General features: G+C 36.9%; 1 protein-coding gene across 1 annotated transcript; it reads right to left on the bottom strand.

Moving 5' to 3' along the window:
- Positions 1-9118: 9118 nt before the first annotated feature.
- Positions 9119-15072, bottom strand: LOC306847634 (acidic leucine-rich nuclear phosphoprotein 32 family member E-like). The gene is made up of 7 exons (XM_079381692.1): positions 14768-15072; positions 12238-12387; positions 11686-11808; positions 11373-11535; positions 11080-11198; positions 10935-10992; positions 9119-10851 (listed from the first exon to the last, which is right to left on the bottom strand). The coding sequence occupies exons 1-7, from the start codon at positions 14819-14821 to the stop codon at positions 10769-10771; spliced, it is 750 nt and encodes a 249-aa protein (XP_079237818.1). The 5' UTR covers positions 14822-15072; the 3' UTR covers positions 9119-10768.
- Between the last annotated feature and the right edge of the window lie 721 nt (positions 15073-15793).

Below are 15793 nucleotides of genomic sequence, written 5' to 3'. Positions count from 1 at the left end.
GGTTTTATTTAACAGAGTTTGAGTATCTAACTAGAGCAGTCTTGTTGGTAGGAGTGAAGATCCTAGCTCTCGATTCGATAATGTTTTTGATTCGATTCCGATTCATTTGGTCAATTTTGCTTACGTATTATTAGATATATAAATAAATTCTCTTTTCTGATCATGCTCTAAAGACTGGTTCAAAAGTTACTTTTTGAACTTTTGAACTTGATTCCAAAAGACACAGTTCAAGAGTCATTTGTTCGTGAATCATTCTGGTGAGAATTCTGGTTGTGTTAACTGTTTGTTCGCAATCGTTTGCAGCCAGTGATGAGGACAACTCATTATTTCGCAGTCTTCAACGTACTCACATTCACAGCTCAGGTAAAATATGATTTCTTTTGTCGTGGTGCTGAATATTATAAACTATATTTTGTAGAATTAGTTAAAAACATAGAATTGGAGTTATATACAAAATATTATTGGAATGCCACTTGTCCAATCAAATTAGGGTTAACAGGAATTAACTGTTCCATATACCATGTTTTTATTCAACAATACTAATGTGACAGAATTAGATTATTAATTAGACACAGTTAGTCAGTTTATTTTTTTTGGTCACACAAATCTATCCATATGCCTTAGAAACAGGCTTTGCTAGGCGAATCTAGCCGGATACTACTCTTACACTTGAATTGCATCACTCTGAGATTCATTTTTCATAAGGCAGGTTGACCCCCTCATTTTAGAGGCCTGGTGTTGTTTTGAATAATTACTGTACTGAATTCCATCAAAGAATACCTATGAATGGGATACATTGTGATTTGAAGAAGCTGCTTATTAACATCTTTTGTCTGTCTGGATGAATAGTAATTATGAGGTCATAATTACAGGCCTGATCATCAGTTACTGATATGAGCTCGAATCAGGTGGGTGGGTGAACAGAGTCAACAAATGCCCATGTACTCAGTCAGCGCACTGTTTTGGGCCATCTAATAGAACTTACAGTCTATTATTGTAACAGAAATTAAAGTTTTTATTAGGAAACACAAGTACCCATTAGATTATGGCTGTTCTGAAAGCCCAGAGTTTTAGCCATATTAGATGACAAAATGAGCATAAATCATAGACCACTAAATTAATTATGACTGTAATCTAGGCCACAGCTATCCAAAGCAGGCTTGACTTCAGCATGCCAGGTTTAACATGAAAAGCTTATTCACATCACTAAATGCATGGCTAATTAAATTTGGTTTAAGGCCAAGCGGGGTCGTGGCGTACAGCTTTTAACCTCATTGCTCTACCACCCACCTCTCATGTGCTCTTTAACATTAAAGACATTTACCGATCCTAAATTACATGGTTACTATAAGAGTGACAGATTCTGATAATGTGACAAAACTAAAACACATTTAAACTAAAACTAAAAAAGTTCTCATCTTTATTCAATGCACTGAAAAAAGCCCTCCCATGAACTAAATGTATAGATAGATTTGTGTGCATATACTGTATATATATATATATAGAGAGAGAGATTAAATATATTTATTTAAAAATATTTTAAAATGTAATTTATTTAGCCATGAAGCATTAAATTGATCAAAAGTGAAAGTAAAGACATAGATAGTTACAAAATATTTCAATTTAAAATGCATCAGATTCCACAAAAATATAAAGCAGCAAAAACAGAGTTCAGCATTGATACTAAGAACAATTATTGATAACTGAGCCCAAATAATGCTTAATAATTGAGCACCAAATCAGCATATTAGAATGATTTCTGAATAATCATGTGATACTGAAGACTGGAGTAATGGCTGCTGAAAATTCTATTTTGCCATCACAAGAGTAAATTACATTTTAAAACAGTTATTTAAAATTTTAATATTATATTACTGTTTTTACTGTATTTTGGACTGAATAAATATAGCCTTGGTGAGAATTATTTTTTTAAAAACATTAAAATATTGTAATTATTCCAGACATTTGACAGATATTGTTTATAATATTACATTATATTATATTATATTATATAGCAAATGCATGCAGCACATCCTTTAGCACATCTGTTCAGTGATGCACTTAATGCATTAAGATGCATTCAGTCTGAGTAACAGCCTGTATACACTACACATGTTAGTATTCATAGTGTACTCATGTGAAACATCACTGACACAATTTAGGGTATGATACAAAACTGAGTCATCCTCTTGGCCCAGTTCCAATCCACGATGAATCCAGTTCATTGTGTGGGGCTTTAAAGTCTTATCATCAAAATCTGTGGTATGGCCGGATGCAAAATTTTGTTGTTCTATATGGAAACTAATGGTTTAAAATAACTCCCAGGTCTACTCACTTACTCACAATAGCCTGCAAACAGTTCTATAATGCATTTAGTATTCTTAATTTCACATTGCAATATTATATTTATTTTCTGTATTATCATGCACTATATGAATTTGCGTAATTTAAAACAATACAAATGTTTGCCTCATAACAACTAACTGGAAAATCTAAAAGATGAGCACTACTTGAAACAAATTATCTAATGTGTGTGAACTGATTCTGTTGCATGACTAGAATAAATGATTTATGTCTCACTCCCCTCCGTTTCTCACTTCTAACAATTCTTAATAAGCTCTGGGGCCTGTGAGTATCAGCACTACAGTTCCTCACAAAAAAAGCTGTGTAGATTTGTAATCAAAAAGAGATTATGTAGCATCCAACATGGCTTGTAGGATTGGTATACATTTGAAGGACTGCTTTGCTTTCACATGTATTTTTTATTGGGCTCATGTTAACATTCTTGCAGAAGGAAGCATTCTGAAGGGTTATTCTGTATGCAGGGCTTGAACTCGAGCGGCTGAGCGGAAGATCAGCAACACCTGATTCACACTGAGGCAACCGATTCATCTGCGCCAATGAGAGCGTGTATGTAAGTGTGAAGGGGGTGGGGTGTTGCTTTGTTACTCATTAGCCTTGCAGCATCTGGTTTTGGTGAGCTTCTACTGATTCAAATAGATTACTAGAGACATCCCAGAGACGTCATTATTTGGTTTGAAGCCTGAAGCTAAATGGTAAAGCCTTACTCACCCTAAAATTGTATTTCTGCATAGGAGAACGGCTTAGAAAGAATGGCTGTTGAATGTGACCTATATTCACAAATAGATCAGACACAGCGCCAACACCGAGTGGGATTCATATGTGCCTTGTTCATTTGTTTAATAAGTATGATTTATGCTCAATTTATCAAATCAAACCAGTTTACTTCAGTAAGTTGGCTCTTACTGAATTCTGGTTCATTTACATATTTAGGTATTAATAGTTTTTTCCAGATAACAATACATTATAGCATTAGCATTAGAGGGTTTCAGTGCAGTGGGTTTGTGAGATGATGAAAAGCTAATAATAATTTCTGTCAAATCAAATGAAAATAAGTAAATGGGGCTGCATGTTAATTGCTGTTTGATTCACTGTATTCTGTGTCCCAGAGTGGTTCGGTTCACAGTAAATGCAGTAAACTCCATCTCTTCATATGCGGTAAGTTTAATGTGCATTTAGGAATGCAAAGTGTGCTAGGTTTCTTTATTTACACATTTAATTTGCATTATTTCCAACATTTTGTGGACAAACGTTTACAGCTTTACAAGCTTGAGGATTTGAAATATATACAAAATTTATATTTTCGTAACAGAATACGCAAGCTGCGTAGGGCCCCCGAAACACCAGGGGGCCCCCTTGCTCTCAAAGATGTTTTAATTTTAGTTTCGTTTTTGAGTTTGGCCAGCGGTTATGAAAACATGAATGATCATTTCAGGTGCACTGTCACCCTCTCTACGTAAAATCATGTAATGTGAATGTCGTACAGTCTCTTGCTTGAGACAAAAAAAACAGAGTTGAAAGCGTACCGAGCCGTGGAAGAGATACTGTTTCTCGAACGCTTTCCATGAGCACGATTCGAGATGGAGTGAAACACGGACAAATGCGTTTCATCCATTCTTTCACACTGGTTTGCGTAGGGCCCCCAGAAGCCTTGGATCGGCACTGCTTCAATATAAGCTGTTTTTAGACTAATGACAAAGGTTTAAGTTCTGAAACTAACAGAATGGTTTTATAGAACAATGAGCACTCATATATCAAAAGATCAAAGGAATTTCTCAGTTCATGACACTTAAATGTGCAGTGTGTTTTATAAACACAAAATACATAAAATATCATTTTAATTTGACTTTTTGAACACTAAATATAATGGGTCTGATTCCGTAGAATGAATCAGACTTTTCACCGCTATTACAAATAAGAGAAAGAGAAAGAACAGGTGAGCACATTTCATTATTCCGTCAACTATTCGGTATTAGAAATTAAAATGCATGTAATAGATCTCATTGTGAATTATTTTTTAAATATATATTTGGCCTCATTGTTTTTACTTTGCCATAACTGAATCAAAAATCATAACCGGATCCTCCAGTGAAAATGACAGACGTCTCTCTGGTGACGTATGCAGGACTTACAATACTGCGACTTGTTGGGAAGTGTAGCTTATTGCAACAGTTCCACTTCTTTGAATACAACTGAACTTATGTTAAGCTACTAAAAGCGTTGGTGCTTTTAGTTACTTACTGCCCAACACAAAGCGATTTAAAAACTATGACTAATCTCACAAGCACAGGCATGTGCCAGTAACTCCTTGCAGATTACCATTCTGCTAAAAATACACGCCTCGGTCACCGGTTTTATTTCCAGTTCCAAATTACATCTCTGTTTCCACCTTTCAACAATAACATTGCTTCCTCCTTTTGAGAGAGGATTTTCCCCCGTGTGAGTGTTGTGCGGATGCTAGCAACAGAGCTAAAAATACATGCAGTTTTACTAATACCACATGATAAAACACAAGCACGCTATATAGCTCTCTGGGAGAGCGAAGGCCTAAACCTAATGTGTCATTTCTTTCGGACCAGCGCACAGTGCACATGGCCACTTATAAAAATAACATGACAACAGAGAGCTTTTAGAGAGATGCTGGGCTTTGCATATTTAAAGGATGAGCCACCATGCCACATGTAAACACTTGGATAATCAACTCTGAGGGGCAAAACTTACTCTTTTCACAATACTACTGGTTTATGTAGAACAGTCTTGATATAAAATAGTTTGTTTAACATGCATTTTAAATTTTCAGTTTCTAGTTTTTGCATTAATGAACAACCAGACCTATCTGTATTGTTGTGCTGTACATCCTCTATAATAAATCATTTCCCCTTAAAGACTTCCTTCAACCTTTTTTACCAGATAAAAAGTAAAGGGGATTCAGCCATAATTGCAGCCAATCACTTGAACCCTGGGCTAATAACAGCTGGTGCTGTGTGCCCTCTCATGTTTAATTCATGAAACACACTGCAAGGATGATTATAGTTTTGTAAAATGAATAAAGACCCTAAATTACTGATACCGGTAGTTCAGTGTTTCTATATACGCTCTGTTTCTCTCAGTACAGTGATGTCTATGACCTCCATTCAGTGTAGAGTGCAGGCAGTTTTACGAAATCAATTAAAATGACTTCAACCCATGATTTTGATGAAATAATGATCGATCGCTCTAAGGTTAAGCAAACTACATGGCGCTATGTCTACAAATGCCCTGTGTGGTTTGATAGAGTACAACTGTTTATTGTCACCTGCATTCTTCTGGAAGATCTGGGCCAAAGCAGTATTTTGTGACAAAATCAATTGTCACATTTAGGTATACATGCTCATCAAAAAGATTTCTGAGTCACCTGGCCAAACATCCAGATTTTAATTCATGTTTATTGCTGGTGGCTGCTGCACAGACGAACAGCTGCATGCTGTAAAAAGATTTAAAAATATCAGATCATAAATGTTACAAAATCAATGTCTGCCTCAGATTACAGATTATAGAGTGGGTTTCACTCAAAATATGCAATAAATGTACTTATCAAAGTACATATCACCTCAGAGTGATTCAGATTTATGTATAGAAAATTTACATAACAAAATATGCAATACAAAAATAACTATGCAGTGATAAAACTTAATCATTCACATTTACAAATGTTAAAAAAGAAGAGATTTTGAATGTCACTATCAATTATATTTATTCTAAATACAACAAAACCACAACTGGCTGAGTCAAAAGCATTGTACAGGGACTTGAATCACAATTGTGTATGTTCATTTAAAATTGTATATGTTTGAATGATAATAAATTGGACTTTCCAACACTAAATATGAAATAATGGACTTCTGTCTGTTATTCAAATCAAAGTCTGTCTCAGATTACAGATTATACAATGGTTTTGCCATCAATGTACTTCTCAAAATAAGATTAGAATGGTTTGTTGTGTGTATAGTGTGTCTCCGTGCCACTTGTGTTTTATTCATTTACCTTGGGCCTCTTGGGGATTTTGTGGTTTATTAAATATTTGATGTAAGGCACATATAAGCATTGTTAATATAAAAGTTTCCCCTGGGAGCAATGGAGATGTTGTGTCATATCACAAAAGCTAAATGGCTACTCATCATAACTGCTCATCAGATCTTGCCCATTCACTGCATTGGCTCCTTTTAAGGCTTACATAGACTCGGGCTTCCTGATTGGATGCTACAGCTCATCAGCTGCTGTGGGGGTTGAGGCAGCATGTACGTGGATGAGCTGTAGGGTGTGTGTGTGTGCGCGCGCGTGTGTGTGTGTGTGTGTGTGTGTGTGCATGTTTATGTGGTTTATGAGGACACGAATTTGTATAATGACATGGGTATGACAGAGGTATTACAATATGAAGGTGGTTTATGAGGACACTGCCTATGTCCCCATAATTCAAAAGGCTTAATAAACATACTAAATGGTGTTTTTTGAAAATCTAAAAATGCACAAAGTCTCCTGTGAGGGCTAAGTTTAGGTGTAGGGTTGGTGTAGGGCAATAGCACACACAGTTTGTTCAGTATAAAAAACATTACGCCTATGGAGAGTCCCCATAAACCACAAAAACCTGTGTGTGTGTGTGTGTGTGTGTGTGTGTGTGTGCAGATTCATCTAAGCTGTAATGTACATGAACACTGCTGAAACATTCTGTGAAGTACTCTTTTGGTGTGGTGTCTGTAATACACTATGCATCACGAACAGACTCTGCATTCAGACATTTACATTTATATTTAGTCATTTAGCAGACGCGTTTATCTAAAGCGACTTACAAATGAAGACAATGGAAGTAATCAAAACCAACAAAAGAAAACGATTAGATAGAATATAGAAAAAAGAAAGTTAGTGTTAGTTTTTCAAGAAAAGCTAGCAGTTAGAGAATAAATATGCAATTGATAGAGGGTCAAGTGTGTGTGTGTGTGTGTTTTATAAATAAAAAGACAGATAGATAAAATAGAATTAGAATAGAGAGTGCTAGAGTTAGAGGAAACAGTTAGAGTCAGACAAAATATCACTGTCCTCTGTGCAAAAGAAGATTCAAAGACTTGTTATCGTCACTCATAGTCAAAAACTGTGATGACAGGGATATATTAACATGATTAAAGCTTCTTAAAGCCACCTGAGTTATTGGTATATGATCATAATGTGGGTATGATTATGTGCCCAAGTCATGCATTACTTGTACATTAGCTCCCTCTAGTGGTCTGAAGACCATGTTAGAGTGACAGAATAAGAAACAAGTTTTTTATTTATTTATTTTGGATGCCAGTTCAGAATAATAAAGATAGTTCTGTGAACACGTTGACACTTAATGTGGTATGTTGTCATAGTATATGGGGTAAGTTTCAACTCAAAATTGAAACAAATAAGTTGTATTATGTATAACATTTAAAGTGTGTGGTTGCTTGGCCAAACCTGATATTTATTAAAAACTACTTTTGTTCCAAAAACACATTTCTGAGAAAAACAAACAAACAAACAAACAAACCTTTTAACAATTTTTAAACTGAATGTTTGCATGGATCTTGAAAGTCTTTCTCCAGAGAAGTGCAGAAGGACTTTAAAAAGATCAGATGATAAAGTTGCTATGGAATGCAACAATAAAAGAAGATGAGAAAATAACATGAAAAATAAACACTCCTCTGTGAATGGTATGAACTCTTAAATTGTAAATAAAGGTCCAAGGGTGTTTTAAACTCAACTATTTTGAATTTTGAATTCATGATGGTAATAAAAAATGTTGTAAAAGTTTGATGTGAGACAGGCTTGGTTGTTGGCAGCTATAGAAGGGTGGGTTGGCATATATGCTGGGTGGGCAATTTCTTCTTTCTTTTTTTTTTAACTGGTCTATATTGTCTATACTCTCCTTTTACATTTTGAGCACAGACCAGCCAGTATACAAAGGCTGCAGACACTTTTTTTTTCAAAAAGAGAAAATTAAAGCAATAAAGGAGACAAATAAATATATTTCAAGTGTATTGTAAAGTAATGCATTTGATCTATTTGCTAATTCATTTTGTCTATTTTTGTATTTTAATAAGCTAAATGACTGTCTTGACCACAACCTATAAACCCATTTGTCAAAAAAGTCTTTAGCACTTTCTCAAATCTCAGATCTCTTAATGCACAAATAAATATATAAAAGATTAATGCCGTCTCTGCCTAAATTCTGATTGGGCAAAACCAGTATTTATGCCTGTCTATATCTGGCCCCCGACATATATAAAGGCCACAACCTTTTTTTTAGTTTTAACATTTCTTACTACTAATAATCACCTAGTGAAACACTCTGGCTTATCAAATCTATGAATAATTAATGTACATCACAGTAACTCCACCCTCCCACTGTTGCAGCTGCATTTCTATTGGCTGGATGGTGATTGCTTTACTCCTGATTAATTAATGAAAATTTTGGTAACTCTGTCTGTTGATCACATGCCACACCACTTTCCACTATGCTCTGCTGCTTAAAGTTTGTGTAACTCATTAATAAGAAATGATCTAAGTAGGAGGCTTTGCAGATGGCAGTGTAGTATAAAATTAAAGTTTACAGGCTTGCGGAGCTCAAGAAAAACTCACCTAGTTACACTTGAGCTGGGATTAGTGAAATTATATTACAAGTCTTTCCACTTAATAGTCTACATTGCACATCGTTTTTAACGAGTTCAAAATTCTATAAATATATATATTAAACAAGGACATTATGGTGGAAGGTTTTTCCTTTATTTTCCACATCAAACTTACACCAGGATGCATTCATTGTAAGGGTTTTATAAAGCTTTCAAATTTATCTAAAAAAATGATTGAAACATCACTGCAATTTTTATCAGAACACATTTTTCTATCATCAATTCCGGAGACATTAAAAACAGTGCATCTTCACCCATATGGTTCTCAGTTTGAGATCAAATTACAGAACTCTTTTAACAGACGAAGGTCCATCTTTGAACAACATCCCATGTCATTTTAATAATCTAAAGGACAATTCACTCATTCATTACAACTAACTCAAATGGAGCTCATAATTGGACAAAGGAGCTTGCAAACTTAAAAAATATCTGACAGGAAAAAATCCCTAACCCCATTAAAACAAAACATCAAAATCCAACAAAACTAAAATCCTTTTAGAGAGGTTTACAGCACATAAAACCCCAAATACAACACTCGCACAACAACCAAGTACTTGAAATTTAAACAGGTGACCTGTGTGTATGCAAGTCCTTTGACATGTGCTTTGTATTAAAACAACTGACCAAACAGATTAGTTAAAGAAAAGGAAAATAAAACAACCTGTTGAAACAGATACTATATACATATTGCCATACGAACATTAGATTAAAGGTATTACTCTGTAAAATACCTCAACAAAAGGTAGAAACTAACCTGTTTCCACAGCAAGACAAAGGTAGAAAGGTACTCAAGGGTACTGTTTAATCCAACAAAGCTGTTAAACCTGAACATCATGAGAAATCTCCAGCAATGGCATTTCTCTTAAAAATGAACAAATCTCGATTTTAACGTCTAAGACGACATCTTGTCAAAAATAAGTGACTTTTGCATAAAACATGAGAAAGGGCGAACTGCTCATAGATTACACATGATTGATCTCTTTATTAAAAAACTACTTTGAGATTAAAACTGAAATTTGATTTTGCCAACCTACAAGCTTGACTCCCCATTTTTGCTCAGTTTACATCACATTTACATACATCACACTTTAAAACTCACGAGATCACATACCATCTGGTCTGCCTACGTGAGCCTGATCTACAAGAAAAGCTGAATCAAGTGGAGACCATCCCATATAAAGAGTGTGACAAGATCCTTGGCAGCGATTGGTTGATCCAGGAACAAAGGGGTGGACTGTTGGAGATGATTGGCTTGCTGCTCCGTGTTGGGCTGAGAACGAGACCTGGAGAGGTAGATGAGGAGCAGGAAACCCTCTGCCTCCTCACAGAGGTCTTGGGGAGCAGGAGTTCGTGGATTTGGACAAACGTATACTGCAGTCTCCTCTCAGTGGTGAAATCCTAGCGCTGTCTCGAATGGGCTGTTCAACAGCTTATTTACAATCGGGAAATCTCAAATCTCACGCCCTTGCCAACCTCCCTGTGCCCACCACCCCCTGATGACACTGATATACGCGTTGGGAATAAACTTGGAATGGCTATAAATTAATTATCAATTAACCCCTTTTATATAGTGTAATATATAATGTATTTATAAAAGAAAACACTTAGCCTCTACAGTGATTTATCTATGGTTTTACAAAGAGAAAAAACAATCTGCAAGATCACGGTCTTTTACAGGGTTGATCTACACCTTGGACATGGTTTCCAAGAAGTCGAACAAAGGGTTAGTCGTCATCCTCATCATCATCTTCGCCCTCATCTTCTGCGTCCCTCTTTCGCTTCTCTCCTTGAACTTCAGCCTCCTCTTCTACACAAAGCACAGTGATTACAAAAAGAGTTCAACATAAAAGTGACAAGTTCACAATGTTAGGTTGCATGATTAATTCTTACCCTCTCCTTCTTCCTCCTCCTCTTCCTCTTCTACATAGTCGCCATCATCTTCTTCATCCTGTTACAGAAGGAACCGGTCGTTATCCAGCTGTAACGTTTTGGAAAACTGGTTGTGAATGTTAAAAACAGGTGGAAGATACATCACCTGAATGTCCTCTTTCATTAGATAGGACAGTCCAACTTCTCCACCCTCTGAGCCTTCCTCCTCATCCTCCTCTTCCTCGTATTCTCCCAGCTGCCCTGCTCCTTCCTCGCCATCCTCATCTGCATAAAAGTAGTAGAAATAATGACTTGATGTAACTTACTTTAAAGTAATTTACTTTGCACCATATGTATGTTTTTTTTACAATTACCTACGTATCCATTGGATGAGGATCATAATTATGTGCACCAAAAAAGGACTTTAATCAAAATTAAATCTTAATTCATGGTTCTTACCATCATCATCAGCCTCAGAGTCTGGAGCTTCATTGTCTTCTGCATCAAAGCCGTCCAGGTATGTGACCTGAGGCAGCAGTTCAAAGATGCTTTCCCTGTAGTCCTCCAACGTAGTGATCTCACAGTTGAACAGATCCAAACTTTTCAGGTTCTTTAGGTTTTGCTGAGGGAAGAGCATGTCATACATCAATCAAGGTTGAAAAAATTACACTTAGGATAATGACCATCTGACTTTGCATTAACTGTACCTTCACTTAAGATTTTTATTTTTTTTCAGAAATATGTTGTGGTGTAAATGTATCAGTGTTTTTACCAGGGCTTCCAGTGTGCTGAGTTCTTTGATCTTGTTGCCACTCAAATTAAGGTAAATCAGGTTGGCGCATTTCTCTGCAAGTGTCTCCAGTGACCCTGAGATGTTATTATCACTCAGCTCCAACTGTAATAGAGAGAGAATTGCTCTTAAAATAAACAACATATACTGGAAAGGTTGAAACAAATACTAACCGGATAATTAAAGCAATGAATGTTCAGAAACAACTTTGAGCTGTTACAGAATAATTACACAAGTACTGAGTAATACCAATCGACATTAATGTAAATACCCATTTATATGCTTATAAGACAATTTACAACTACACTAATTCAAAGTGGATATTTTTCAACGTCACACTTCTTAAGTTTCCTTTGGGCATTCTCCATCCATTTTTATGCACTTTATACAATACAACGCGTCTACATTAATACATAAACTGTGTTACGATATCCGTTTTCTGCATTGTTAGAACATTAAACTTAAAACACAACAGATATTCTTGTTAAGAGCACTTTGTCTTGCGTGTACTGAACGCTTGATCTCTTGACTGACCTTCCTCAATTTTGGCAGAGCGGGTAGTTTGGCCAGGGAGGTGAGACCCACGTTGACCATGCTGAGGAACTCCAGTTCCTTAAACGCATCTGTCAGGCCTTCAATCTCACCATCACTTGAGCGGCAATTATCTACCACCAGCTCTGCTACCTGCAAGAGAGATAAACATAGTTAGGACACTGGTAAACAAAGAATCGTACTATGGGCATGATTTAACAGGTTAAAGTTGCAACATCTGACAACTGCTGATGTAACTGATAGTGGCAGTCAGTCCAGTAGCCCATCAAATGATAAGCTTTTTTCTTTTCTTTTTCAATTTCTGAAATTTTGAGATTTGTTACACACTTGAGGCGAAGGGTTTCACTTGGTGTTCTACTAGTGGCACCAAACGGTACTGCAACAACGAGTACGTTTACATAGACAACAATAATCTGTCATCTGTTTGCATGTATAGCAAGACAAATAATTAACTGCACTTGAAGTTTTCGTAAAATTAAAAATGAAGCACCCAAAACTGTACATGGCACCATAACGAAGATGAACTATGTTTATACATGAAATTCTGGAGGGGGCGTCGAATGGCGTTGCGTGGGACGTAATGCTGTGTAATCGATCTGTGTACTATAACATGTAAAACGGGAACATGAAAGGAATATTCTAAAAGCAACTCATGAAAACACCTTAATCGCAATATTGTCTTATTTAGAATAAGGCAAATAATTAGATTACTGATGTCCAAGTAAACGTATTCAATGAGTGTTTTCAAACAGGTTTCTCAACCCCCACCTCCTTGCTATTGGTCTGTAAAACATATAGCCCCGTCTCTTTGCTATGTTGGACTGCTGAAACGAACAATACTTTAGGAGCTCCACTGTATTTACACTTTTCAGGGAGAGCATGAAAATGTCTTTAAAATAATTTTATGAATAATATTAAATAGGGACAAGACAAAAAAAAAAACTTTATTATTATTTTACAATAAATAAAAACTGTTTATGAGCTTTAAGTAACGTGTTGGTCTTATAACGCACGCGCGCACAAAGTAGTGCACTGCAGCCCTCAAATTTAAATATTCAATAACTTGTTGCCCTTGTGGAAAGATACGACATTTTTCAGCACGTGATGTGTGTGTAATGTAGTCTTGGTAATGCTTCATCCCCTTTATCACTTAGGATTTGCAAGGAATTTACTGCCAGCGTTTCACAAGAAGATTGTCAGAACGCTCGCGATTACTGTAATATACGTGAAAGATCCCATCCATTCAAAACAAGCGTGCTTCTCCACTCCGGTTCAGGCAAGCCTACAATAATCTACTAAAATCGGATGGGAGGAAGGGGGGCTCGCCCCTTCACCATCTGCCACATTCCTTCAATTAATAAAACAGTGACGGATATGCTTCATAAAGTCGAATGCATATTGTTTAACGTCAGTGATAAACAATGTTACAGAAGGTTACATAATTACGCCATTTAACGTAACCACGGCGGGAAATGGCAACTTGTTTTTTAAAAACGTTTCGCACAACCGCATCCGTCGAGCAGCTATTTCTGGCTCTACGCGCCACAGCACGTAAACACAGCGAATCAGAAATCGCTCTACTCTGGTGAATAAAAACACGGTAAAAGCCACAAAACACCGTCATTTGCGCCTTAACTATTGATGCAACAAAATGACTTCCACTCCCCGCCCGTCGACGCGGAGACTCGAGCATCCTCACCGCACACACTGCGAGGCGCTGCGGAAGCAGCTTAATTATACTGTTTGACCCGACATTAGCTCCATATGTGCTTGTGCCCTCAAACCCTGAACTTAAATGGCTTTGAGGGTCTGAGGAGGAAGACCGAAGGCAAGTGACCCTAAATGTCGAAGAGCTGGAGAGTAAGATGTCCGCCTTTGGAAGAAACAGTTAACGTTAGGTTAGAGAAGCCACCGAGGTAACGTTACGCATCGGTGAAGCTTGCCTACAATAAACTTTTCATACGAGAAGACATGCATTCGCGTGATGTTTCGCTCGGTATTTTGCATTAATGGACGGCCGGACTATAAAATCGTATAATAATACTGACGTTTTGTTTCAGTTTCTACTGTTTCTCTTTGGAAGCGAGAATATGGTCGTTTCGGGGGACTATAATAACGTCGCAAGCGAATTGGACGTCACTTGTTGAGTAATAAAAATTGTTTCTGAAGCATCAAAATAAAAATTTAAGTACATTATTTTTAGGTTCTAGTTGGGACGCCCACAAAGACAAGTCTAATGCAATGGCGAAGGAGACCATGTAACGAGTTCACAAAAGACTCACTAAGAGTTTAGCGCGCACATATAACAATTATACTAACTACATGTTTTAAAATAATGTTGTATAGATCTATATATGCATTGTGTGATGCATTCATTCGTGACTAAAACTTGTATTCGCATCGTTTCAAGCGCCCATGTGGTGCTGCCATTCAGCGGAGTCTGTTGCTGACCTGCAGGATAAGAACTAACATCATGTCGCGTTCCGTAAAAATAAATAATTAAAGCTCTCACCTCCGCTGGAGTTCTGTTCCTCAGCTCTAAACTGATCCTCTTCTTCATCTCCATTTTGTTTGTGATTTGCTGCACTCGATTAGACCGTTTAAAGAAAAAAAATTCAGAAACTCCGGAGCACGGACCAACGGCTCGGCTATCTTCAATGGCTGCCGTTCTCTAACTGATCCTCCATGATACCTCGCACCCAACCCCCTTCCTGAGGTCCCGCCCCCACTGCGCTCTCATTGGATCGTTGTTATTTATGAAAGCGTGATTGGTGGATCGGCCTGTCGCTCAAATTGATCACGCTTATCAACATAATCGGTCTTTGTAGACAGTCGTGATTGGTTGGAAATACGCGCGCAGTAGGTTTTAGACGGGTCGGTCAGAACGTCAGTATGAAGCTTTCAAAATGTAAATCCGCCCATTCTTTGTTCTCATTGGCGCCTGGAAGCGATGTCTGTGTCCTTTAATACTCCAGTAAACCGAAATCAATTTGGAGACCAGGTTAAAATTATGTATTTTAAAGAGTCTAAAGTGAACACTAACATTTTAGAGAGAATACATAATTACAAAAAAAATCTATTGGTATATGCACACATTTTCTTTACAAACAAATTTGTATTGTTTTAAACAAGTGATCTCATTATACTCTTAAACGTTGAGTATCTTCCATACAATAATTCCACAAAATGGCTGACCATAAACCCAGACAGTCATGGTGGCTTAAAGGCTGCGCCATCTGTCCCATGCTGCTGATCGCTTCTCCACAGAACTCACTAAAGCCCATTTTGTTGGTAGAGTACCAGCAGGCCATTGTTATTTTAAACTAATAAAACTTCATGATCCAAATTTTCTTTAAAAAATGTCAACATTCTTAAAAAAAAAATCTTAACAACGATTGTCCCCACCGTAGACGGAAATAAGCCTTGATGTAAAATGAATGCTTTCAGCAATGTGCATTAGTGCAATACACCAAGGTGACCACTAGGGCTTCATGGCACACTGACCCTGAAATGGAATGGACACCACAACAGATCTCCT

This window comes from Barbus barbus (genome assembly GCF_936440315.1).
Source record: "Barbus barbus genome assembly, chromosome: 27".
Classification (NCBI taxonomy): domain Eukaryota; kingdom Metazoa; phylum Chordata; class Actinopteri; order Cypriniformes; family Cyprinidae; genus Barbus; species Barbus barbus.
The sequence above is the reverse complement of the archived record's forward strand: the minus strand, read 5'-3'. Positions and strand labels throughout refer to the sequence as shown.

Excerpts from the sequence above, each read along its gene's own strand:
- LOC306847634 (XM_079381692.1), bottom strand. The coding sequence starts at position 14,821 with ATGGAGATGAAGAAGAGGATCAGTTTAGAGCTGAGGAACAGAACTCCA. Across the intron at positions 12,388-14,767 it reads GGAACAGAACTCCAGCGGAG|GTAGCAGAGCTGGTGGTAGA; the intron begins GTGAGAGCTTTA and ends TCTCTCTTGCAG. Across the intron at positions 11,199-11,372 it reads CTCTGAGGCTGATGATGATG|ATGAGGATGGCGAGGAAGGA; the intron begins GTAAGAACCATG and ends ACTTTTATGCAG.